The sequence below is a fragment of the Staurois parvus genome, unplaced genomic scaffold (assembly GCF_062004578.1).
Source record: "Staurois parvus isolate SC_StPar_1 unplaced genomic scaffold, SC_StPar_1.0 ptg000402l, whole genome shotgun sequence".
Classification (NCBI taxonomy): domain Eukaryota; kingdom Metazoa; phylum Chordata; class Amphibia; order Anura; family Ranidae; genus Staurois; species Staurois parvus.
The window spans coordinates 39,636-66,942 of record NW_028318198.1 but is presented as its reverse complement, the minus strand read 5'-3'; the positions used below and the strand labels follow the sequence as shown (position 1 = coordinate 66,942).

Sequence of the window (27,307 nt, the reverse complement as noted above, 5' to 3'; positions counted from 1 at the left end):
GAAAATAAAAAACTAAAATAATATGGTTGCATAAATGTGCACACCCTAAATCTAATACTTTGTTGAAGCACCTTTTGATTTTATTTACAGCACGGAGTCTTTTTGGGTATGAGTCTTTCAGCATGGCACATCTTGACTTGGCAATATTTGCCCACTCTTCCTTGCAAAAACACTCCAAATCTGTCAAATTGCGAGGGCATCTCCTGTGCACAGCCCTCTTCAGAGCACCCCACAGACTTTCGATCAGATTAAGGTCTGGGCTCTGGCTGGGCCATTGCAAAACTTTAATCTTCTCTTGGTGAAGCCATTCCTTTGTTGATTTGGATGTATACTTTGGGTGGTTGTCATGCTGAAAGATGAAGTTCCTCTTCATGTTCAGCTTTCTAGCAGAAGCCTGAAGGTTTATGGTGTTCTTTGGTGATGTGCAGTGTTGTTTTTACACCAAACATATCTTGGAATCATGGCCAAAAAGTTCAACTTTGGTTTCATCAGACCATAACACATTTTCCCACATGTTTTTGGGAGACTTCAGATGTGTTTTTGCAAAATGTATCTGAGCTTGAATGTTTTTCTTTGTAAGAGAAGGCTTATGTGTCTTGCCACTCTACACCATAGCACAGTCATATGAAGAATACGGGAGATTGTTGTCACATGTACCACACAGCCAGTACTTGCCAGATATTCCTGCAGCTCCTTTAATGTTACTGTAGGCCTCTTGGCAGTCTCCTAGACCAGTTTTCTTATCCTCTTTTCATCAATTTTTAAAGGATGTCCAGTTCTTGGTAATGTTACTGTTACGCCATATTTTCTCCACTTGATGATAACAGTCTTCACTGTGTTCCATGGTATATCTAATGTCTTGGAAATTCTTTTGTACCCTTCTCCTGACTGATACCTTTTAACAATGAGATCCCTCTGATGCTTTGGAAGCTCTCTGTGGACCATGGCTTTTGCTGTAGGATGCAACTAAGAAAATGTCAGGAAAGGCCTACTAGAACAGCTTAACTTAATTTGGGGTTAATCAGAGGCAGTTTAAATGATGGCAGGTGTATACTGATTTCTATTTAACATGATTTTGAATGTGATTGCTTAGTTCTGAATACAGCTACATCCCCAGTTCAGAGGGTGTGCACACTTATGCAACCACATTATTTTAGTTTTTCATATTTACTTCCCCCCCCCCCCCCCCCTAAAATATTTCAGTTTGTTTTTCAATTGAGTTGTACAGTTTATAGGTCACACTAAAGGTGGAAAAAGTTCTGAACTGATTTAGCTTTGTCTCATTTTTTTTACATCACAGAAACCTGACATTTTGTCAGGGATGTGTAGACTTTTTATATCCATTGTGTGTGTGTGTGTGTATATATATATATATAGAGAAAGAGAGAGACTACACATTATGCAGCGCTTTACATACTGTATGTAACATTTCATTTTTAAAGTGAGATGCACAAATTGAATTTTTACCACCACCAAATAAGTGCATATTAATAGTGCAAACAAGAAAATCAATAAGTAGGGAATCGCAATATAGTCCATTCAGAAAAGTCCATATAAACATGACCCTCAGTAAATGAAGTAATGAGATCCTCCTTCATAAGCAATGTGGTATTCAGTGCTCAAAAACACCCCATCAAAATGCACACTCACCATGTGCTAGTAATTAACCAGCATGTCAGTATATATCCAGCATTCACCAAACAGACTTCAAAGGACGTCCTCATGTGTTGGTAATTACTCAGCATACTACTGTGTATCCAGCATATCACCAAACAAACTCCAGAGAAGATCCTCCCATATCCAGATTAGCACATGTGGGTAAAGAAAATACTCGACATAGTGCAGTATCATCCAACAAATGTATTGCCAAACAAACCCCCCTTAAAATCACACTCACAATGAGCAAATAAAAACAAGGCGTTTTGTTATATCAGAGCTCCAGTCTCTGCATCCTGTGTCTCACCAGCCAGCCCGCATTCAAGATGGTAGTAGTGCAATCACGTGATCCGGACACGTGCATCAGCATGAGTAGTGATGTCACAGGAAGGCCACACGCTGACGCGTTTCGTCCAATTACTTCTTCCGAGGGAATGGTGAGCTCTCCATAAAGAGCACTTATATAGACCCAAATGTCTCCTAATTGGCCCAATCTCAAAAAACACCTGAGGGTGCATCATTATCACTAGGTAGAATTCAATCTAAATTAACTCCGGATCACCTGATCACAATAGCACCATCTTGTGTTAAATTAATTATAGCACTAATATAAACATAATTAACATAATATAACAAAACGCCTTGTTTTTATTTGCTCATTGTGAGTGTGATTTTAAGGGGGGTTTGTTTGGCAATAAATTTGTTGGATGATACTGCACTATGGCGAGTATTTTCTTTACCCACATGTGCTAATCTGGATATGAGAGGATCTTCTCTGGAGTTTGTTTGGTGATATGCTGGATACACAGTAGTATGCTGAGTAATTACCAACACATGAGGATCGTCCTTTGAAGTCTGTTTTGGTGAATGCTGGATATATACTGACATGCTGGTTAATTACTAGTACATGGTGAGTGTGCATTTTGATGGGGTGTTTTTTGAGCACTGAATACCACATTGCTTATGAAGGAGGATCTCATTACTTCATTTACTGAGGATCATGTTTATATGGACTTTTCTGAATGGACTATATTGAGATTCCCTATTTATTGATTTTCTTGTTTGCACTATTAATATGCACTTATTTGGTGGTGGTTATATTTAGTTGTGTGATTTGGTTTGCGCTATTATTTGTGATTTGTATATTTTTCACATTTTTATTATTATTTTGAGTTTTTTAATAATAGCAGCATCCAGTGAGTGTATTTCCTGTCTTTATTACATTGGCGCAATGATGTTGGTATAATAGAAGTGTTGTACTTATTGGAACATTTCTTTTTAGTGAATTTTTACCAGCTTGTCCAAACAAACTACAGTGGGTATAAAAGAATCATTCCGTTTAAAATAATTACATTTTGTTGTTTCGCAGAAATGAAGACCGACACAGGTTTTGTTTTGTCCAGCGGTATTTACATAGTGCAACTTAAAACATACAAGTGGAAGATATAACACCAACATGTCAGAAAAAAATTTGAAAAATTCAAAAACAGAATCACTGACCTGGAAACAGGATCACCATCCTCCTAAAATGACTTGTAAACTCAATAAGGTGTAGCTAATCGCCTTCTCAATGGCACACAAAGCCATTTGTCTTTCAACTGTAGTCAGCTGTGGTAATTTTGATTAGCTCAGCATGAAAAGAGCTTTTCTGGAGCATTTCAGTTCCTGGAAGTGCAACTGAAATAATCAACTGTGAGTGGCAAGGCACTGTCAAAATATATACAGGATAAAGTTGTGGAAGGCACAAGTCAGGAGATGGATCCAACAAAAATTTCAAAGGCTTTATCAATGCCCTGAAGCACAGTGAAGTCTATTATTAAGACATGGAAGGTATTTGGTGCAACACAGACTCTCCTTGGATCAGGAAATGGCTCCAAACTGGATGAAAGATGCAAGAGGAAATTGGTCAGAGAGGCTACAAAGAGGCCTACAGCAACTCTAAGGCAGTTGCAGGAATTCATGACAGAGTGGTCGTTGTGTGCAAGTGACAACAATATCAAATATTCTCCACAAATGTAGCTTGTATGGGAGGGTTGCAAGAAACAAGCCACTCCTAGAAAGGCCACACGCAGCCACGACTGAGCTTTACCAAAACACACCTTTCTGAGGACACATAGAAAAAGGTTTTATGGTCAGATGAGACTAATATTGAACTATTTGGCATCAACACCAAACGATATGTCTGGTGGAAATCCAATAAAGCTCACCATCCAAATAACTCCATTCCTACAGTGAAGCATGGAGGTGGTAATATAATGTTATGGTGGGGAGGGGGGGTTCTCAGCAGCAGGGACTGGAGCACTTGTAGGATAGAAGGAAAAATGGATGGGGAAAATACTGTCAAATTCGTAAGTAAAGTCTATTGTCCTCTGCCAGAAAGTTGTCAATGGGAAGAAGGTTTACCTTCCAACATAACAATGACCCAAAGCACACAGCAGACATGACCACACGGGTTGAAAGAGAAAAAGGTGAATGTCCTTGCATGGCCTAGTCAGAATCCAGACTGAAACCTCATTAAAAATTTGTGGAATGACTTGAAGACTGCAGTCCACAAACAGTCACCATCAAATTTAACTGAACTTGAGTAGTTTTGCAAAGAAGAGTGGGCAGATATTGCAAAATCTAGATGTGCAAAGTTAGGAGAGGCCTATCCTAACAAACTAAAGACTGGTATTAAAGCATAAGGTGGTTGAACAAAATACTGACACAAGGGAATGATCCTTTTTCCAACTCCGTGATTCTGTTTTTGAATTTATATTTTTTCTGACATGTTGGTGTTATATCGTTCATTTGAATGTTATAAGTTGCTCTGCGTAAATACAGCTGGATAAAACAAAAACTGTGTCTGCATTTCAGGCTGCAAAGCAACAAAATGTTATGATTTTAAAAGAGGGTTATTGTTTTCTGTTCCCAGGCTTTAAGGTGATAATACACGATACAATTTGATTGTATAATCTCCTTTAGACCTACCATCAACCATGTGGTACAAGGGTCTACCTAATTTAATATACATTAAATGGATTTTTTACACTTGGCTTCATATTACATTGTTTTGGTAAACCTAATGAAAGTCATACACGTAATGGCCTGATCAAATGACTCTTCACAGAATCAAATAATATATTTGAATCTGAGTCATCAAAAGGACACATACTGTGCAATCAATCCTTTCAGCAAAACTGAACTAAATTATTCTGATTGACTTAGATGTAAAATCCGATCGTAAGAAAATGGGTAACTTAGTATAAACTTGTGTTTTGTATGGCACATCAAACAATCTTTTCAGGCAGTAGATCTATCAAAAAAAGTGTTTCACAAACAGCCATTGTAAAGACAATTGTACAGTCAGAATGCACTATGTATGGCTTTAGATCTACCAAAACAATGTAAAGCCCAAGGAATGTATTAAATAAAATAGATCTAAAATGAGATTGTACAATCATATTGTATAGTGTATGGTCACTTCAAAGTATAACTAAAGACAAACTTTTTTTTCTTAGTTTTGAATAGAGTGGAGAGGGATTAGAAGACCTATCAGGTTTTTTTTATTGCTGTCTGTGCCTCCAATTAGGGAGATTCACACTTTCTGTTTGTCCTGTTTACCTTTATCACTGAAATTGGAAAAAAAATCAAAACTTTTGGGTTGTCATCAGAACATGAATAGAGGGGGTATCTTCCAAATGGGTCACTAGGTCATCTGGTGACAACCAGAAATTTCCCTCAATTTGCAGGGATTTCTTCTTGGTTCCCATTTTGGCAATAGGACAAGAAGTGAAGGGAAATGTCCCCAATGGGATACAAATGGCACAAAAAACCTGACGGGTTATAACCCTCCCTTAGGCTACATATACACTAGCCACCCCTAAATCTCCTGGCGGTAGAAAAATGCTACATGCGACAAAAAAAAACTATACTGTGTTTTTGCCATGTTTAGCAACATTTAATTGGCCAGAGTACTTGTCATTGAAATGAATAAACACCCAAGTGCTAAATGCAGTTGGCAGTGCATTTACAAACGTTTTTGCCACGTTTGGTGTGTTTTGGCTAAAATGTTCCTCTCCTGAATGTGATTTTTCTGCATTCAGGAAAGGGACGTTTACTGCCCCTAAACTCTGCTGCTCCTGTGATGAAAGTCTGTGTGTACATGGACACATAGGCTTTCATTGATTTGAGTTTAGAGGCTTTGGCAAAAAATGCATCCAGTGTGCATGGGGCCTTTACTCTATTCAAAATGTGAAAATAAGTATTGCCTTTAGTTCTAGGTTGTAGTGATTGGGGTTACATCTGCTTCAAACCAGATGACTCCCAGTTGTTGAGGAATTAAAAGTCCCAGTAGTACCAGGGTTAGCCACCATGGGATGTGTAGGTCCGGAGCAGCAGAGAGGTGGCAGTCTGCCCTGAGACAGATCCTCATACCTCAGTGAGCTGATAGAAGAGAGAACTTGCTCCTACAGAACACCGTATTCCCTTCAGTAGTATGAGAGCTGGGTCTGTACATCACACTTCACACAATAGACATCATATAAAGTCTCCTAGAAAAACAAGGTAGTAGTCCATAATCTGGCTGATAACAGCAAGCTCATATCCACAGTACCACCAGATGTCTGCTGGTCGCTGGTATCATCATTTGGGCTAGTTATAAAAATTTTGATCCCTGTTGTTCTCCCTGTGATATGCAATTTTTAACCTGGTTTGTTCTTGTGGGCCTATTAGCTTTTCATTTGCTGTTAGTTAACCCTCAGTTGGACTGTTTTTGGATGCCCTTTTGGTTGCAGAATACATAATCCTGTGTTCTATAATGTAAGATTAGGAAAATAAGGTTTTGTCTTGCCTATAAAGTAATTTTCTTGGCGTACGTTACAGGACGTAGGCCCCTTGCCTCTGTTTTTAGGATCTACCCATATAATTGCTTGCTACTAAACTGAGTGACAGTGTCTTATTCTCCTGAAGGTAGCAGTATAACCCATTGGACCCAGAATTCTTCATCCTGTGTCCTGTAATGTACTCCAAGAAAAAGATTTTACAAGTAAGGCAAAAATCCTATTTTTTGTTTGCCAGTGTCCATTTCCTCCTGAAGGCTTAGGACTTCTTGAGTACAGAAATCCTATTATACATCCTCACCCCCCTTAGTACTTCTTTGTACCCAACTTTCGACATTCCACTTGCTTTAGTGGATAAACAACTTGCCTACCTTATTCACATAAAGCTATTAGTATTTGTTTGTTCATTTATCTGCAATACAGCCCTTTGGATTATAAGATGCTGACACTATGCTATCATGGTTTTACTGGTATTTTATTTTATCTGTTTTTGTTAATGGTTTCACATGATCTACACATCAATGGCAAAGTAAATTTTACTTTTTAATAGTAATAATGTGAAATAAATAGGGTGTGGTTTTTGGATTTCCCCCTACTTAAACTAAAAATATGTATTATCTTGTTGGTCCCTATAATTAGCTAGTATGTTTAAGCTCTGACAAAATTGATGGCAGTAATGTAAAGTAAACACAGTGCTCAAAGAAGCAAAGGTCTTATTTACTTGCAAAGAAAGTAAAACACTAACATAGAAATCTAACTAGATATTACAGAATATATATATATATATATATATATATATATATATATATATATATATATATAGACACAAAAGAGCAGATATGATACATTAAGGGGTATGTGTGAACTCCCAGGACCAGGATTTTGGTACGCAATCTTTTGTTACACACGTCCTGTTGTAAATTCTTGTTTTACTGACATTCCAAGATGACATCCAACAGGCCAAATGGCTCTTTGTTAACCAGGCAGTAAAAATCCATAAATACCAAATTAAAAAAGAAAAAAGCGCCACTTACAAAAAACACCAAAGTGTCAGCAGCATATCCCACCCAAAATAAATTTTGGCAACAATAATCCAAATTAAAAGGTATGCGCTAATAACAAACTTATACAAAAGTGTATATCATCATCCAAAAAACATTAGTGTTTTAAATAAATTATAGTGTCCAAACATAAATTAGTGTCCAAAAAAATATATATATCTTCAGTGACTTGAACTAATTGTGAGAAATCCACCACCAAAGGAGATTAAATGAACTCACCAGAGCTAATGGCTGGTCAGATAATAAACCAGCAACAGCGCTTGTGCTCTGGGAGCAATGAACCCGATGTCCAAATAGATATGGTGATGTTTCAGATACTTCCGGATAATAATAATCACAGCCAAACAACTTTGCAGCCCAAGCTCTTATGATGAACTTCTCCACTCTTTCTCATACCTCCATGAGAGCATGCAGTACACTCAGGGACAAAAAAAGAGAACAAAATGGTGCAATACGTTTTTTTCATTTATCTCTTTAATAAAAAAGGTATAAGGAAACTCACAAACAAGGTGTCCAACAGACACCAGCTTCAATCGCAAAAAAGGGTTGAGATACAGTTAACGCTCACCGCAGATCTCTCCCATACAGCACAGACCAGCAAGGCTCTCTAACGTCCACATCAAGTAGGCTACGCCCAATCGGTTTCGTCACACCGACGTCATCAAGGGGCAGTACAGATGGGAACGTCAGACAGCTCTTATAAATATCACCCTTCATCTACATAGTTTTAACACCCAGCCAATCACTGCGTTCCTAGTCTCCTTAATCACGCCGGCTAGAACAGGTGTTTCCCAATTTAATTATACATATACACTCTACTACATAAACAAAAAAGCTAAATATATATACCCTGCAGGTTTGAATCAGCACAATACCGTTCTCCTTCAAAATCACCCACAAAAAAATATAAATATAAAAACATAAATATATGCAGAAAAGCAATATATACCATCCTGTGCATGGCTCTTCAAACCACAGAAAAACCCTTAAAGGGCCATGCACAGAACTTAAAGCACAACTCTTCTCATACACAAAAAAATAAATTTTTTTTATAAAAATAGAAACCAAATTAAAATAAACTATATATAACGATCACTACATGTAATCAATATTTTTAAATATTTATCTTAAAAATTAATCAAAAAATAATTTAAATCAATATCTATGTTTAAACCTCTTGGTACTAAAGACTCCAATTCATATATCCAAAAAGTCTCCTTTTTTGATATTTCTTTAATTAGATCTGAACCCCTCCAATGACTTTTTACTCTCTCAATTCCATAAAATGTCGCTAAACTCGGATCACTATTGTGTCTTAATTTAAAATGTCTTGAAACACTATGTTTGTCAAACCCTCTCTTTATATTGTTCAAATGTTCATTTATCCTAGTCTTCAACTGTCTCCCTGTTCTTCCCACGTACTGAAAATGACACGGACATTCCAAAACATAAATCACATGAGAGGAATTACACGAAATAAGTTGTTCGATCTTATATTCTTTCTTAGTTATATTTGAAATAAATTTCTTCCTCTTTATTTTATTCGATCTATTTATCGTTCTACATGCTTTACACCTGTTACAATGAACAAATCCCTTCAAATCGGGAAAAAAATCCACCTCTTTTGGTGGATCTAGAACATTATGCACTAATTTCGTCCTTATAGATCGATTTTTCTTATAAATAAATTTAGGTTTTTTTTGGAATGATCTTTTTCAATTCCTCATCTTTTAACAAAATCGGCCAATATTTCTTGAAAATACCCTCAATCTCTTTATACTGATTATTAAAGTTGGTAATAAAAGCCATATCAAAGTTGTTATTCTTTATCTTTCTATTAGACAGAAAAGTACTTCTATCCTTTTTATCAATCATTTCCCTTTCTGTTGACAAAAAAGGTTTTTTATATCCTTTCTCAATAAACCGATCGATCAATACATCAGTTTGATCAACAAAGTCTTTCCTTAAACTGCAATTCCTTTTAATTCTCGTAAACTGACTTCTTGGGGTATTATATAGCCATTTAGGATGATGTCCACTTGAAACCGGGATATAGCTGTTTTTATCAAATATCTTTAAAAAAGTTTTAGTATAAATCTGTCCATCATATTTATATAAGATCAAATCCAAAAAATTAACCTTTTCAAAATCTTTAGTAACAGTAAACTTCAACCCATAACGGTTTTCATTAATATAGTTTGAAAATCCTTCAACATCTATTTCAGAACCCCTCCAAATTACTATAATATCGTCTATGTAGCGCCTATACAGCGCCACCTGTGGCCATTTTTCAAATATACATTCTTCTTCCCATTTATCCATAACGATATTAGCTACACTGGGAGCATACTTAGCACCCATAGCAACGCCCCTACATTGCTGAAAAAAAGTATTAATATACCAGAAGAAGTTATTCGACATCACAAATTCTAGTAATTCACAAATAAACGCTCTTTGAGTTCTTTTAATATGTGATTTATGTTTCAATGCCCATTTAACTGCTTTCAAACCATCATCTTGTTTAATGCTGGTATATAAGGACTCAACATCAATAGTGACCAAGTAGCAACCTTCAATATTCTCTAAACTCGCCAAAATACCAATAAGTTCTCCACTATCCCTTAAAAAGGAACGATTGTTCTTCACTATCGGTTGTAAAAATGAATCTATGTATTGTCCAACTCGAGAGAAAATAGAATTAATCCCACTCACAATGGGTCTACCAGGGGGTGTTTTTTTATTTTTATGTAATTTGGGTAGGTAGTATATAGTAGGAATTCTTGGATTATTAATACATAAATATCTCGCCTCTTTCTCGTTTAAGACTCCTAAGTCTTTACCTTTATTAATCAGCAGTTTTAATTTACCCTTCAATCTTTTAGTAGGGTTTGATGCAAGAATTTTATATGTATCTTCAACTTTAGGCAATCTATCCATCTCAAGTTCATAATCTTTTTTATTTAAGATAACAATGCTACCACCCTTATCAGCCCCTCTAATAACAATCTCTTTTTTTTTTTCTAAATCTTTAATACCTTGTCTGAGTTCTTTTGAAGTACAATATCTCTTTTTAAGATTCATATCTTTAATTTCAGTCTCAACCATTTTTTTAAAAACATCTAAATATTCATTCCCTGTAGTTTTTGGCTTAAACGTAGAAGAATTCTTCAGATTAGTATGCATGTAGACCTTTGCAGGTACTTTACTGATCCCCTCTTTCTTATTATCTTTATTTTTCTCAAAAAAATACTGATGTATTGATCGATCGGTTTATTGAGAAAGGATATAAAAAACCTTTTTTGTCAACAGAAAGGGAAATGATTGATAAAAAGGATAGAAGTACTTTTCTGTCTAATAGAAAGATAAAGAATAACAACTTTGATATGGCTTTTATTACCAACTTTAATAATCAGTATAAAGAGATTGAGGGTATTTTCAAGAAATATTGGCCGATTTTGTTAAAAGATGAGGAATTGAAAAAGATCATTCCAAAAAAACCTAAATTTATTTATAAGAAAAATCGATCTATAAGGACAAAATTAGTGCATAATGTTCTAGATCCACCAAAAGAGGTGGATTTTTTTCCCGATTTGAAGGGATTTGTTCATTGTAACAGGTGTAAAGCATGTAGAACGATAAATAGATCGAATAAAATAAAGAGGAAGAAATTTATTTCAAATATAACTAAGAAAGAATATAAGATCGAACAACTAATTTCGTGTAATTCCTCTCATGTGATTTATGTTTTGGAATGCCCGTGTCATTTTCAGTACGTGGGAAGAACAGGGAGACAGTTGAAGACTAGGATAAATGAACATTTGAACAATATAAAGAGAGGGTTTGACAAACATAGTGTTTCAAGACATTTTAAATTAAGACACAATAGTGATCCGAGTTTAGCGACATTTTATGGAATTGAGAGAGTAAAAAGTCATTGGAGGGGTTCAGATCTAATTAAAGAAATATCAAAAAAGGAGACTTTTTGGATATATGAATTGGAGTCTTTAGTACCAAGAGGTTTAAACATAGATATTGATTTAAATTATTTTTTGATTAATTTTTAAGATAAATATTTAAAAATATTGATTACATGTAGTGATCGGTATATATAGTTTATTTTAATTTGGTTTCTATTTTTATAAAAAAAAATTATTTTTTTGTGTATGAGAAGAGTTGTGCTTTAAGTTCTGTGCATGGCCCTTTAAGGGTTTTTCTGTGGTTTGAAGAGCCATGCACAGGATGGTATATATTGCTTTTCTGCATATATTTATGTTTTTATATTTATATTTTTTTGTGGGTGATTTTGAAGGAGAACGGTATTGTGCTGATTCAAACCTGCAGGGTATATATATTTAGCTTTTTTGTTTATGTAGTAGAGTGTATATGTATAATTAAATTGGGAAACACCTGTTCTAGCCGGCGTGATTAAGGAGACTAGGAACGCAGTGATTGGCTGGGTGTTAAAACTATGTAGATGAAGGGTGATATTTATAAGAGCTGTCTGACCTTCCCATCTGTACCGCCCCTTGATGACGTCGGTGTGACGAAACCGATTGGGCGTAGCCTACTTGATGTGGACGTTAGAGAGCCTTGCTGGTCTGTGCTGTATGGGAGAGATCTGCGGTGAGCGTTAACTGTATCTCAACCCTTTTTTGCGATTGAAGCTGGTGTCTGTTGGACACCTTGTTTGTGAGTTTCCTTATACCTTTTTTATTAAAGAGATAAATGAAAAAAACGTATTGCACCATTTTGTTCTCTTTTTTTGTCCCTGAGTGTACTGCATGCTCTCATGGAGGTATGAGAAAGAGTGGAGAAGTTCATCATAAGAGCTTGGGCTGCAAAGTTGTTTGGCTGTGATTATTATTATCCGGAAGTATCTGAAACATCACCATATCTATTTGGACATCGGGTTCATTGCTCCCAGAGCACAAGCGCTGTTGCTGGTTTATTATCTGACCAGCCATTAGCTCTGGTGAGTTCATTTAATCTCCTTTGGTGGTGGATTTCTCACAATTGGTTCAAGTCACTGAAGATATATATATTTTTTTGGACACTAATTTATGTTTGGACACTATAATTTATTTAAAACACTAATGTTTTTTGGATGATGATATACACTTTTGTATAAGTTTGTTATTAGCGCATACCTTTTAATTTGGATAAAAATCCATAAATGTCTGATTTAAAAACATGTTACCTTCCAATACATTGTATACACTATATTGCCAAAAGTATTGGGACACCCCTCCAAGTCATTGGATTTAGGTGTTCCAATCACCTCCATGGCCATAGGCGTATGAAATCAAGCACCTAGGCATGCAGACTGTTTCTACAAATGTGTGAAAAAATAAGTAGCTCTCAGAAGCTCAGTGAATTCAAGTATGGTACCGTAATAGGTTGCCACCTGTGAAATAAGTCCATTCCTTTCCTTGCTACTAAATATTGCACGGTCAACTGTTGGGCTCAGTTCTCACTGGCACGACTTGGGATCCAACCTGTGAGACCCCAAGTTGCATGACATGTGAAATCCCATGTTAGTCAATGAGCGCTGTTTTAATTAGAACTACTGAAGTCGCTCTGACTTTAGAAAAGGTTCCTGTACTACTTCAAGGCAATTTCTGTCTGACTTGTGCCTATAGACTTTAATGGAAGTCACTGTGGCAGGCGCAGCACTATGCAGTGCCTTGTGCGCTGTGGCATTAGAAAAATGATGCAATTGCTGATTCTTTTGTTTGACTAGATTGACTTTACTCTGTAATTCCTCCAATGCCGCTCTATGGATGCAGTAGGTTTAAAGAGCACACCGAATACTTTAGTTAACTTCTTTAATAACTTCAATCTTCTTCATATAACACTGCTTACAATGGCTTGTTTCGTTTATCTTACAGTAGCTTATTTCTTTCATATTACAGTGGTTTAATTCGGTGGATTAGATCGATAACTTATTTCGTTCTGTATTTTCGATTACTCTACAGTGACTTGATTCGTATTTACTTTACACTGGGTTGATTCGATAGGTTATTTCGGTAGATTCGGTGGATTCTACAAGTAAACACACACAACAGTTTTTACATACAGATCTACTTGCACTGCTAAACAATAGAGGAACACATAAGTGCATTAAATACCTATTTGGCCTTCTCTGCTTCCATAAAGCTTCTCTGACTGGAACTTGTCTGTTTCCTCTTCTGTCTGATGAGCAAGTGACCCTAGAAAATTCTAGCAGGGAATTTTACACAGGCACAAATGTGAAACTGGCTGGGATTGGTTAAGGCTCTGTACAGTGTGAGGATGGCTGTGATTGACTCAGCTATGTACTGACTCTTAAAGGCATATTTTCCTTTTCTGCTTCTGCTAACACAATGAATATATAAATGTCATATAACATTCAAAGACATAAATTACAGCAATGATTCTGCTTTTGACTTTAACATATGCACATATACACTGTACTGAGGTTATTAGAAGGTTTGGTATACACATATATGTGAACCATATTAGCAACCTAGGCCTGGTCTTAGCTGGCCAGCTACAGTCACCGCCAAGTCTGGTCCTCATCCAAATTGATGTGATTTGGATCCGACGCTACAGGCAGATTACCCAGGTATTCCCTGAATTTTGCTTCAAAGTCTCATTAAAGTTGCATCAAATTTACATCAAGTTCTATCAAAGTAGTATTCAAGTCACCTGGCAAAGTCACACTGTAAGTCTCACGACTTTCAGGTCACAGTAGAGTGAACTGAGACTTTGTGGTATTATAACAAAGTGGAAGCAACTGGGAACAACTGCAACTCAGCCACAGAGTGGTAGGCCATGTAAAATGAAAGAGCAGGGTCAGCGCATGCTGAAGCGCACAGTGCCCAGAAGTTGCCAACTTTTTGCAGAATCAATAGCTAAAGACCTCCAAACTTCGTGTTCTTGATCTGGCCAACTGTTGTGAAGGGTGTTTTCTTCACCAGGTTAAGAATTCTTCGGTCATCCACCACAGTTGTTTTCCGTGGTCTTCCGGGTCTTTTGGTGTTGCTGAGCTCACCGATGCGTTCCTTCTTTTTAAGAATGTTCCAAACAGTTGTTTTGGCCATGCCTAATGTTTTTGCTATCTCTCTGATGGGTTTGTTTTGTATTTCAGCCTAATGATGACTTGCTTCACTGATAGTGACAGCTCTTTGGATCTCATCTTAAGAGTTGACAGCAACAGATTCCAAATGCAAATAGCACACTTGAAATGAACTCTGGACCTTTTATCTGCTCGTTGTAATTGGGATAATGAGGGAATAACACACACCTGGCCATGGAACAGCTGAGAAGCCAATTGTCCCATTACTTTTGGTCCCTTAACAAGTGGGAGGCACATATGCAAACTGTTGTAATTCCTACACCGTTCACCTGATTTGGATGTAAATACCCTCAAATTAAAGCTGACAGTCTGCAGTTAAAGCACATCTTGTTCGTTTCATTTCAAATCCATTGTGGTGGTGTATAGAGTCAAAAATGTTAGAATTGTGTCGATGTCCAACATGACTGCTCACCAGTGCACAAAACAAGCTCCATAAAGACATGGATAAGCGAGTTTGGGGTGAAGAAACTTGACTGGAGTTTGACATCTGCCTGATTTCAAAATGCGCTTCTGGAAGAATGATCAAACATTCCCATAGACACACCCGTAAACCTCGTGGACAGCCTTCCCAGAAGAGTTGAAGCTGTTATAGCTGCAAAGGGTGGACCAACTCAATATTGAACCCTACAGATTAAAACTGGGGTGCCATTAAAGTTCATGTGTGTGTAAAGGCAGGCTCCCCAACACTTTTGGCAATATAGCGTATCTTTACATATAGTTACAGTGGGGATCGAAAGTTTGGGCACCCCAGCTAAAAATTTGTGTTAATGTGCATAAAGAAGCCAAGGAAAGATGGAAAAATCTCCAAAAGGCATCAAATTACAGATTAGACATTCTTATAATATGTCAACAAAAGTTAGATTTTATTTCCATCATTTACACTTTCAAAATAACAGAAAACAAAAAATTGGCGTCTGCAAAAGTTTGGGCACCCTGCAGAGTTAATATCTTGTACTGCCCCCTTTGGCAAGTATCACAGCTTGTAAACGCTTTTTGTAGCCAGCCAAGAGTCTTTCAATTCTTGTTTGAGGTATCTTTGCCCATTCTTCCTTACAAAAGTCTTCCAGTTCTTTGAGATTTCTGGGCTGTCTGTCACGCACTGCTCTTTTAAGGTCTATCCATAGATTTTCAATTATGTTGAGGTCAGGAGATTGTGAAGGCCATGGCAAAACCTTCAGTTTACGCCCCTTGATGTAATCCCCCGTGGATTTCAAGGTGTGTTTAGGATCATTATCCATTTGTAGAAGCCATCCTCTCTTTAACTTCAGCTTTTTCACAGATGGCATCAAGTTACCATCCAAAATTTGCTGAAATTTTATTGAATCCATTTTTCCTTCTACTCGTGAGATGTTCCCTGTGCCACTGACTGCAACACAACCCCAAAGCATGATTGATCCAACCCCATGCTTAACAGTTGGACAGAGGTTCTTTTCATTAAGTTCTGTGCCCCTTCTTCTCCAAACGTACCTTTGCTCATTCCGGCCAGAAAGTTAAATTTCAACCTCATCCGTCCACAGAACTTGTTTCCAAAATGCATCAGGCTTGTCTATATGTTCATTTGCAAAGTTCAAACGGTGATTTTTGTGGTGAGGACGTAGAAGAGGTTTTCTTCTGATGACTCTTCCATGAAGACCATATTTGTACAAGTATCTCTTTATAGTGGAATAGTGTACCACAACTCCAGTGTCTGCCAGATCTTTCTGGAGGGATCGTGCAGTCAAACGTGGGTTTTGAATTGTTTTTCTCACAATCCTGCGAGCTGTTCTGTCTGATATTTTTCTTGGTCTTCCAGATCTTGCTTTAACTTCCACTGTTCCTGATGACTGCCATTTCTTAATTACATTCCGAACAGAGGATATTGACATCTGAAAACGCTTTGCTATCTTCTTATAGCCTTCTTGAGAACAATCCATGACACTGGCAGGTCTCAGCTTTGCAAAGGGGGCAGTGCATGCTATAAATTCTGCAGGGTGCCCAAACTTTTGCAGACGCCAATTTTTTGTTTTCTGTTATTTTGAAAGTGCAAATGATGGAAATAAAATCTAACTTTTGTTGACATATTATAAGAATGTCTAATCTGTAATTTGATGCCTTTTGGAGATTTTTCCATCTTTCCTTGGCTTCTTTATGCACATTAATACAATTTTTTAGTTGGGGTGCCTAAACTTTCGATCCCCACTGTACATAGTTTCTGAGGTTGAAAAAAAGCACAAGTTCATCCAGTTCAACCTCCTGCCTGCTTGCCCCCCCCCTCCCAAATCAGAATACACTGATCAGCACTGCAGCGAACCAGCGAATGCTGGTTTTCCATCAGGACCATTCTGACGGAAGCAGGTCTAACGATCGGCTTATGTTGAACAGAGGGTTGCACACAGAAACTTGTCCGGTTCCTGCTGAGCGGGACGAATTTCAACCTGTATGTACTCATCTTATTTTCTAACAACTGCCATAGCCCTGTCTATTTTACTTGTTGGGGAAGGGAGTTCCACATCTTTACTGCTTCAACAGTAAAGAGCCCTTGCCCTTTCCATTATATTGTATGGCCTAACCTCAAATCATGGCTGCATGTACACTTCAGGGACCTTAGAGTAAAACTTACTGGAAAATGTACAGTATATCTTTTCTCTGCTGAAATGTGTAACTTATCAACTAACTTGTTTTTATGAAAATGCAGTCATTTAAAAAACAATGCCTAAGCCCTGGTGCACATTGATGCGATTTGACAGTTCTAATCATTGTGACTCCGACTCTGCCAGAGTCGCACTGATTTGGTGTATGAAGTTGAACAGCTGTCTATCAAGTCGCACCCTAAGTTGCACTGTCATTCAACTTTGAAATCGTGCAACTTCAAGTGAAGTCACACAATTTCAAAGTCAATCCGGTGTGAACCAGGGCTAAAAGCACTTGGAAATTTTTGGTGCACACTTTAATACCTTGCTGTTATATCTGCATCCAAGGCCATTCAACGCTATCTCATAGTGTCAAAGCTTGCCGCTACCTCCTGCCCCCCATATCTTTATATTTGGCTATCACTATGATGGGCTGCCTCTCTGATTAATGTCAGTGCACAGAAGATAGAAAGGGGTGGTTAAGCTTTAATACAGTGCTTTAAAAACGTATTCATACCCCTTGAAATTTTCCACATTTTGTCATGTTACATCCAACAATATCAATGTATTTTATTGGGATTTTATGTGATAGACCAACACAGAGTGGAACATAATTGTGAAGTGGAAGGAAAATGATAAATGGTTTTCAAAATTCTTTACAAAAAAATACTGAAAAGTGTGGCGTGCATTTGTATTCAGCCCCCTTTACTCTGATACCCTAACTAAAATCTAGTGGAACCAATTGCCTTCAGAAGTCACCTAAGTAGTTAATAGAGTCCATCTGTGTGTAATTTAATCTCAGTATAAATACAGCGGTTCTGTGGAGCCCTCAGAGGTTTGTTAGAGAAAATTTGTGAACAAACAGCATCATGAAGGCCAAGGAAAACACCCCGGATAGATCAGGGATAAAGTTGTGGAGAAGTTTAATGCAGGGTTAGAGTATAAAAAAAAATTCCAAGATTTAAACATCTCATGAAGCGCTGTTCAATCCATCATCCGAAAATGGAAAGAGTATGGCACAACTGCAAACCTACCAAGTCATGGTTGTCCACCTAAACTGACAGGCTGGGTAAGGACAGCATTAATCAGAGAAGCAATCAAGAGGCCCATGGTAACTCTGGAGGAGCTGCAGAGATCCACAGCTCAGGTGGGAGAATCTGTCTACAGGACAACTATTAGTCATGCACTCCACAAATCTTGCCTTTATGGAAGAGTGCAAGAAGAAGGCCATATGAAGTCCCATTTTCAGTTTATGAGAAGCCATGTGGGGGACACAGCAAACATGTGGAAGAAGGTGCTCTGGTCAGATGAGACCACAATTGAACTTTTTGGCCTAAAAGCAAAACGCTATGTGTGGTGGAAAACTAACACTGCACATCACCCTGAACACACCATCTCCACCGTCAAACGTGGTGGCAACATCATGGTGTGGGGATGCTTTTCTTCAGCAGGGACAGGGAAGCTGATCAGGGTTGATGGGAAGATGGATGGAGCTAAATACAGAGCAATCTTAGAAGAAAACCTGTTAGAGTCTGCAAAAGACTTGAGACTGGGGCGGAGGTTCACCTTCCAGCAGGACAACAACACTAAATGTACAGCCAGAGCTACAATGGAATGGCTTAGATCAAAGCATATTAATGTGTTAGAATGGCCCAAAGTCCAGACCTAAATCCATTTGAGAATCTATGGCAAGACTTGAAAATTGCTGTTCACAGACGTTCTCCATCCAATCTGACAGAGCTTGAGCTATTTTGCAAATAAGAATGGGCAAAAATTTCACTCTCTAGATGTGCAAAGCTGGTAGAGACATACCCTAAAAGACTTGCAGCTGTAATTGCAGTGAAAGGTGGTTCTACAAAGTATTGACTCGGGGCTGAATACAATTGCATGCCACACTTTTCAGATATTTATTTGTACAGAATATTTAAAGCCATTTATCATTTTCCTTACATTTCATAATTATGTGCCACTTTGTGTTGGTCTATCACATACAATCTCAATAAAATACATTTGTTTTTGGTTGTATCATGACAAAATGTTCAAGGGGTATGAATACTTTTTCAAGGCTTCGCCTGCCAAAACCACAAGGATTCAACCATAATGGCAGGCAGCTGCAAGCACGTACATGTCTTAATGAATGCATTTTATAGCTTCAGTAGCTTTTTTTATTATTATATTTAAAGGGTCTATGATGAAAAATACAGCAGTGTATATCTACTTTGTGCAGACCGTTTGGGTAGTCTTTGTAGAGTATAGTGAGGCACAAAGTAATTCAGCTGATGTTTTATTCGCCCCTCTAATTTCAGTTCTCACTGTCTTCAGTGTTAATGTTAAGTGGTCGCTTGCACATGATGCAAAATAAAGACTTAAACATTTTAAACTTAAACTGCATGTGGCCAGCAGTTCTGTTATATTATGACATAAAATGTGTTTTGTTTTTTATAAAACACTAGCAAAGTAGGCCTTTTCAGAACAGGCAACGTTGGTGTACTTTGAGCATTTGGTGGGTGCAGCTGCTGTAGTGAGAGGGGGATTAAATTTAAGGGCAATGTGTGTAAAGGAAAGGTGTGCAGGCAGTAGGGTATCAGTGGGAGGAAGAGGAGGAGGGGGGGCCATGGAGTAAAAGTATGGAAGAGGGGAACATGTGCAGGTTTGGTGAAAGGGGATTCAAGGGCAGTGGCAAAGGGTAGGGTGTTGCTGTGATGCGAATGTGAGGGAGTATGGCGGTGCATTGTTGAGTGAAGATGCTTTGGTGCAGGTAAAAAGTGAAAGATGGTGGTAGCGAAGGTACACTGGTGAGAGGATCAGTAAAGGCACGGTGGTGAGTGCAGGAAGGTGGGATTTGTGCAGGCCTGGAGGGAAGGGGGGCAGTGATAAGTATGGACAGGTGCAGATGTCTAAATAGGATTTTTGGTACAGTGGTAATCATTGCACTGGAATATTCTTACAATCTGTTTGGCCAATAAGAGGAAGAGGTGGGGAATGATATGAAAGAGGAAGGAGGTGCAGAACTTGCTACTGGAAGCAGAATCCTCAGGGGGCAAAACCAAATTCATACTAAGGCATTATCCTCAATAAAAGTAAAACTTTGGCGATAATGAGCAAAACTCTTACTTGGGGGAGAGGGGATTGTAGCTGTATTGGTGCACAGTGCTCAGCATAATTAACAATTTTATGGTACTCATTCAATATGTGATAGATCCATGTGGATAAATTGACAATAGCCCTGCCAAAATCAAGAATTCAATAAATAATAAATCCCATCAACATGTCATCTGCTAACAGTAGTAAATATAAAAGGGACTGCTTGACTTGGGCAATTGAAGTTTTTGGTAGGTAATGTTGGTTATTTCAAAACTGCTGACTAAATATTTGTTCATATGCAGGTCGAAGTCTCCTCATAACCCCAGAGGAAGAAAAGCCAGAAGACAAGAACTTCAGATTTCAAGAATCACTAAGTGATGATAAAGCAGCAAAAAGAAACAACCCTCTTATAGGATTTCAGAAGTTCCAGATTCCTAGGCGCTCAACAACAGTAGCTCTTGGCCCAGCAGCTTGCTTAGCTGCCTCTCCTAGCAATTTGTTGAACTGGCTTTCTACTTCCACCAAGACATAAGTGATAGAGCCTGGATAGGATGCAGTTCAGTGCTTGTCAGAAAACGAATGTGTATGATTGGCAATTAGCTGTAACCTGTTTAGGCTTCTTGAGTTGTTCTTCCAGCTTTTAGTTTTTCCTGTTAGAGATAGTATCTAAGACCTCAAATTGTTTAGTGTACAATTTTTTAAGTTACTAATATGGTGCATGTCATTTGTTCACGAGTGTATCTTTGTAGGGATAATTTTTTTCTTTCACCAGAGGAACATTTTTTTTAATAAATGGTGTTTACTGTGAACCATGTCTGCTATCAAGGTAAAGCCTTCTTCATTCAGCATTAAGAAGCAGAATGCCTAAAGCATCACCATACTACTATTTTGGCAGTCAGATTGTGTATGGTTATGAACAGCTAACGTGAACCATTCCTTTCCTCACAGATCCCATCAAGCAGTGCCTGTGCATAGAGGCTGTTGTAAGCTCTTTATTGATGCATCTCGCTAGATATCGCTAGATAGCAGTTGTGAAATGCATTTTACTTTCTCTTCCTTCATCCCTGCTTTCCCAAGTAGCTGGAATTTACATTTTCTATATGCTAAGGGAAAAATTATTCTAAGACTTAGCTTTACCTTTGAAAAGCTGATTTCCAGTCTGAATTTTTATAGCTGTTATCTATGTATGGCTATAGAGCTATTATATGAAAGATGGAGTAGTGGGTCCCTTACAACAGCCTTTGGCACAGGCACTGCTATATTGGATAACAAGAGGAAAGGCATGAGTCACTTTAAAGAGATACTGTTATCTTGCTCATTCAGGGGAAATTGTCACTGTTTGTGTAAAATCCACTCTTTGACCACATTATAGTTATTACTTTCCAGCACTCCCCCACCTCTCCTTCCTCTGTAGCCGCCATCACATAATACACAGTACTTCTGGCTATTGGGGAGCATGCGATCTCCTCCCATGATTCAGTTCCCAGGCCTAGCAGTGGGTAATGTCATTGCTCCTTCTGAGCTCTGACACTTGATATTCTGGTAGCAGCTGCAGAAGCGGAAGGTGTGGTGAGTGTAAAGTGGTCAGGGCGTAAGCTTTGCACAGACAGTCACTTTGACTTAGTCAACAAGATGACAGGCCCTCTTTAAGGTTCTTTTCTGCTGCACAGTGCAGTGTGAAGGAAAACTCTCCTGAGAGACAATAAAAGTTCCCATATTGTTTTAATTATTTTTTCTACTATTATTATTCAGTATAACACGAAGAACGAAGCCTGAAGTGCAATGCCCATAACCAGTCAAAATTCATCATGTACTAGTTTTGGCTTAGTAAAGTGAATTGTAATTGGTTGCTAGGTGTTTCTGCACTTAGTCCTTTGTCCTGTTTACTGAATTTACCTCTGTTTACAACAAATTATACTTTTGTTAGCCTGGTGTAAGATCACTTTAAAATATATTTTGAAATAATAAAAATGCACCTGCAAAGTCCAGTTTAATTATTGTAATTCAGTCAGATGGTGTTGCTAATTAGACATCTCAGAAATTGGATGTCATCCTTTGGGCAAATATAAGCAGCTTTGCAATGAGGTTGTGCTGTTGCTTGTGAGATGGGTAAGTATAGGTGAAAACCATGCCATATGAATAAAGCAATAGTATTCCCCAATACTTTTGCCATAAATGTTAGGCAAATTCTGATTGGTAGAGCTGTGATTTATTAAAAAGATAAAAGGAAAAAAAACTTTATTCTTAGAATATCCCTTTAGGGCTTCAGATAATGTGTCCACTGCATCTCTACTTTTTTTTTTGACACATAAGGCAACCAGTATAATATTGATCTACCACAGCTTTACCCTTGGTAACATCTAGTAAAAGTCTACTTAAAGAGACCATTTCCTGAATCAACTACTGCACACTAGGGTCCCAGGGTAATGTCTCAGTATGTTCAGCTTTATTGACCCAGAACTAGTATGTGGTAGACAAGTCAGGAATGGCTTCAGCCTGGAAAGGTCTTTTGCTTTACATCCTAAAAGGTAAAAAAACAAACCCTCTTAAATACATCCAAAAGGTTCTAAAAGCATTTTGTTGTATGTTCAACTGTAATATAATGTTCTATAGTTTTTCTGTGTTTAATTTTCTGACACTAAATGCGTTGTTATATTTGTTTAGGTATTTCAATCACAATAAAGGGATTTCTGCTTGCAATAACTCAGTTGTTTCTTGTCTTAAACTCCAAATAGTGAACAAAAAGGCTGATGACCACAACACTTTTTTGTTTTCCAATAGTGTTTATTCGTTTTTCATAAGAAATTACAAATCAGTACAGAGAAGATGTACATCTATCTCCCCCCCCCCCCCCTCCATCCCATACAAACTGTGGCCCTTTCAGGCTGGAACAGGCAATGCACAATGTTTCAGTAAGAAAAATAAATCTCTGTTAATGGCAACCAAAGAGGTCCCCTAGGGACCTGTAGATGGAAGCTGTTCAGATCCAGGGAAGGGAAAGCGGGAGGCAAGTTAAAAGAGAAAGGGAAAAGTGAAAATATAGATAGGGGAAGTAAAGGAAAGAAAAAAGGAAGAAACAAAGGACGCTTGTTGAAGAAGGATCCCACCAACAGTCGAGTGCAAGGAGCAAGATGGTTTATGTTTATCAATATCCCTTGCCTAGTATCCTCCATCCTAGGATGATGATGAAAGATATTGCATCCAAGGTTCCCAGGTTTTTTTAAAATATAACATCCTGTCTTGAAGAATAGCGGTCACACGTTCGTTGACCATTATCCAGGTCAACTTAGCCTTCAGAAGATCAAGGGGGATTGCCAAGAGCGTGCAATAGATATCCTGGCAGCAGTAAATATAAATGCAATCAGGTGTTTCACATGTCTGGGTACCCCCTCCACCAGCTTCCCCAGGAGAGCCTGGAGCATTGATTTGGTAAGATTAACCTGAGTCAGTGAGTATATAAAGTTATATGTGCGAATCCAAAGTCGCTTGACTTTGCTACAGGTCCACCATATATGGAAAACGGTGCCCTCCTGTCCGCAACCGTGGAAACAGCCGGAGGAGGCCCCTGAACAAAGGAAGCCAAGCGGGAGGGCACTAGATACCATCGCATGAAGACCTTATAATTAGCTTCAATCAATGAAGTATAAATTTTTAGAGTTATACTGCGCCAGTTTATTCCACTCAGCCACCTCCACAACTACCCCTAGATCTCGTTCCCACCTCTCCATGTAAGGCAATTTAGAAATGTCCATTTGGAGGATTGCGTAAATCATGGAAATATGACCTGTATGTTTATCCAAAGTTCTGCAAAAACGTTCCATTGGGTCAGAGAGGACAAGTCAAGAGTTCGTCTGAGAGTGGAAAGAAAATTAGTTATTTGAGAAAAGCAATAGAATTCCCTTGTGGGGAGATGATGTTGCTCCTGAAATACTATCTTAGGTATGATCCCAAAAATCAGCCAATCGAAGAAATCCCTTATTAGTCCACCATGCGAAGGTAGAGGGGCAGAGACCCGGGGGAAACGCCGGGTTACCCAGCAGAAAAGTCAAAGGAGAATGGGGGGATTTAAAACCATTTTGTTAGCCAATCTATCCCATAAGGACAGAGAGAATGATAATGTGGGACATAATATCGCGGGTCTATCTTTAGCTTTCAACCACAACATATGGCTGATCGGTGTATAAGGGATGACTCCAACTGCATCCGCAGGGGGCGGCCTCGCTTGGAGTGGAAGTGTAATAATGGGGCCAAATGGGCTGCATAAAAATATTTGGACAGGTCCAGGGCCCCCAGTCCCCCCATAGATCTTGGAGCAAAAAGTGTACGTCTGTTCACCCTGGGTCTCTTATTTCCCCATATAAACTGTAACACCTGCTGTTGGAAGATTCTTAAGTCCGGCGTATTTAGCATTATCAGCAAGGTGCGAAACAAATACAAAAGTTTAGGTAAAGTTCATTTTTACAGATAACAACCTACTGAACCACAATGGGGAATGAACTGCCCATTTAGAGAGATAGTCTTTCAATTTTTATATATAGGAGGGGATAATTTGGTCCAAGGTGTCAACTGACAAAGTTAAATTAATGCCTAGATAAGGTAAGGAATCCACTTTCCATTTAAAAGGGAAACTTTGTTGTAGAGACTGAACTGTAGGAGCATCCAGAGTCAGATTGCGGGCCAGGGACTTGGCGTGATTGACCCTTAGGCCAGAGAGCACTGAAAATATGATAGGTCGCTTATACAGATTAGGAATAGATGTGATCGGGGATGTCAAGAGCATTAAGAGATCATCTGCAAAGAGGGCACACTTATGTTCCCGGTCACCACATGGAATGCCCAATACATCTGGATTATTCCTGATTTTAATGGCTAAAGGCTCCAATGCCAGGACAAATAAGATAGGGGACAATGGGCAACCTTGTCTTGTGCCTCTGTGTATGGAAAGATAATCTGGCTACTGGTCCACTATACAACATATGGAGTATGGTAAGAAAGTTCTTGCCGAATCCATAACGATCTAGCTTATAGAAGAAGTATTCCCAAAATAGGGAATTAAATGCCTTATGAAGGTCAAGAGATAGGAGCATAGCCTTCCACTCTCCCCGGCTATCCCAGTTACAGTGGGGATCGAAAGTTTGGGCACCCCAGCTAAACATTTGTATTAATGTGCATAAAGAAGCCAAGGAAAGATGGAAAAATCTCAAAAAGGCATCAAATTACAGACTAAACATTCTTATAATATGTCAAAAAAAGTTAGATTTTATTTCCATCATTTACACTTTCAAAATGACCGAAAACAAAAAAATGGCGTCTGCAAAAGTTTGGGCACCCTGCAGAGTTAATATCTTGTACTGCCCCCTTTGGCAAGTATCACAGCTTGTAAACGCTTTTTGTAGCCAGCCAAGAATCTTTCAATTCTTGTTTGAGGTATCTTTGCCCATTCTTCCTTACAAAAGTCTTCCAGTTCTTTGAAATTTCTGGGCTGTCTGTCACACACTGCTCTTTTAAGGTCTATCCATAGATTTTCAATTATGTTGAGGTCAGGAGATTGTGAAGGCCATGGCAAAACCTTCAGTTTACGCCTCTTGATGTAATCCCCTGTGGATTTCGAGGTGTGTTTAGGATCATTATCCATTTGTAGAAGCCATCCTCTCTTTAACTTCAACTTTTTCACAGATGGCATCAAGTTACATCCAAAATTTGCTGAAATTTTATTGAATCCATGTTTCCTTCTACTCGTGAGATGTTCCCTGTGCCACTGGCTGCAACACAACCCCAAAGCATGATTGATCCAACCCCATGCTTAACAGTTGGACAGAGGTTCTTTTCATTAAATTCTGTGCCCCTTCTCCAAAAGTACCTTTGCTCATTCTGGCCAAAAAGTTCAATTTTAACCTCATCGGTCCACAGAACTTGTTTCCAAAATGCATCAGGCTTGTCTATATGTTCATTTGCAAAGTTCAAACGATGATTTTTGTGGTGAGGACGTAGAAGAGGTTTTCTTCTGATGACTCTTCCATGAAGACCATGTTTGTACAAGTATCTCTTTATAGTGGAATAGTGTACCACAACTCCAGTGTCTGCCAGATCTTTCTGGAGGGATCGTGCAGTCAAACGTGGGTTTTGAATTGTTTTTCTCACAATCCTGCGAGCTGTTGTCTGATATTTTTCTTGGTCTTCCAGATCTTGCTTTAACTTCCACTGTTCCTGATGACTGCCATTTCTTAATTACATTCCGAACAGAGGATATTGACATCTGAAAACCCTTTGCTATCTTCTTATAGCCTTCTCCAGCTTTGTGAGCGTCAACTATTTTCAGTTTCAGTTTTCTAGACAACTGCTTAGAAGAACCCATGGTGCTGATTGTTGGGGCAAGGTCAGATGAGTCTGGGCATTTAAAACCTTTGAGCTTGACATAATTTGGTCTTCCCAGACGATGACTGAGAACAATCCATGACACTGGCAGGTCTCAGCTTTGCAAAGGGGGCAGTGCATGCTTTAAATTCTGCAGGGTGCCCAAACTTTTGCAGACGCCATTTTTTTGTTTTCTGTTATTTTGAAAGTGTAAATGATGGAAATAAAATCTAACTTTTGTTGACATAGTATAAGAATGTCTAATCTGTAATTTGATGCCTTTTTGGAGATTTTTCCATCTTTCCTTGGCTTCTTTATGCACATTAATACAAATTTTTAGCTGGGGTGTCCAAACGTTCGATCCCCACTGTATATTTGAGTGCAGATATTATATTTATCAGCAGCCTCGTTTGGTCAGGTGTTTGTCTATGAGGAACGAATCCCACTTGGTCCGGATGGATATAGCTTGCCAAAAAGGAATTCAATCTACGCCAATATTTTTGTCATAATCTTGAGATCTACATAAATGCGGGAGATTGGGCGATAATTTGTACAGTCACCATGATCTTTTCCCGGTTTAGGTATTATGTGAATAAATGCATTATT

At 38.3% G+C, this 27,307-nt stretch overlaps 1 protein-coding gene across 1 annotated transcript in view; it reads left to right on the top strand.

Moving 5' to 3' along the window:
* The window catches only part of TDRD5 (tudor domain containing 5), a 189,947-nt gene extending 166,897 nt beyond the window's left edge, over window positions 1-23,050 (top strand). Inside the window, exon 15 of the mRNA XM_089686565.1 lies at window positions 20,650-23,050. Coding sequence (XP_089542691.1) covers window positions 20,650-20,879 — 230 coding nt within the window. The 3' untranslated portion in view covers window positions 20,880-23,050. The remainder of the gene's footprint in view (window positions 1-20,649) is intronic.
* Window positions 23,051-27,307: the final 4,257 nt, after the last annotated feature.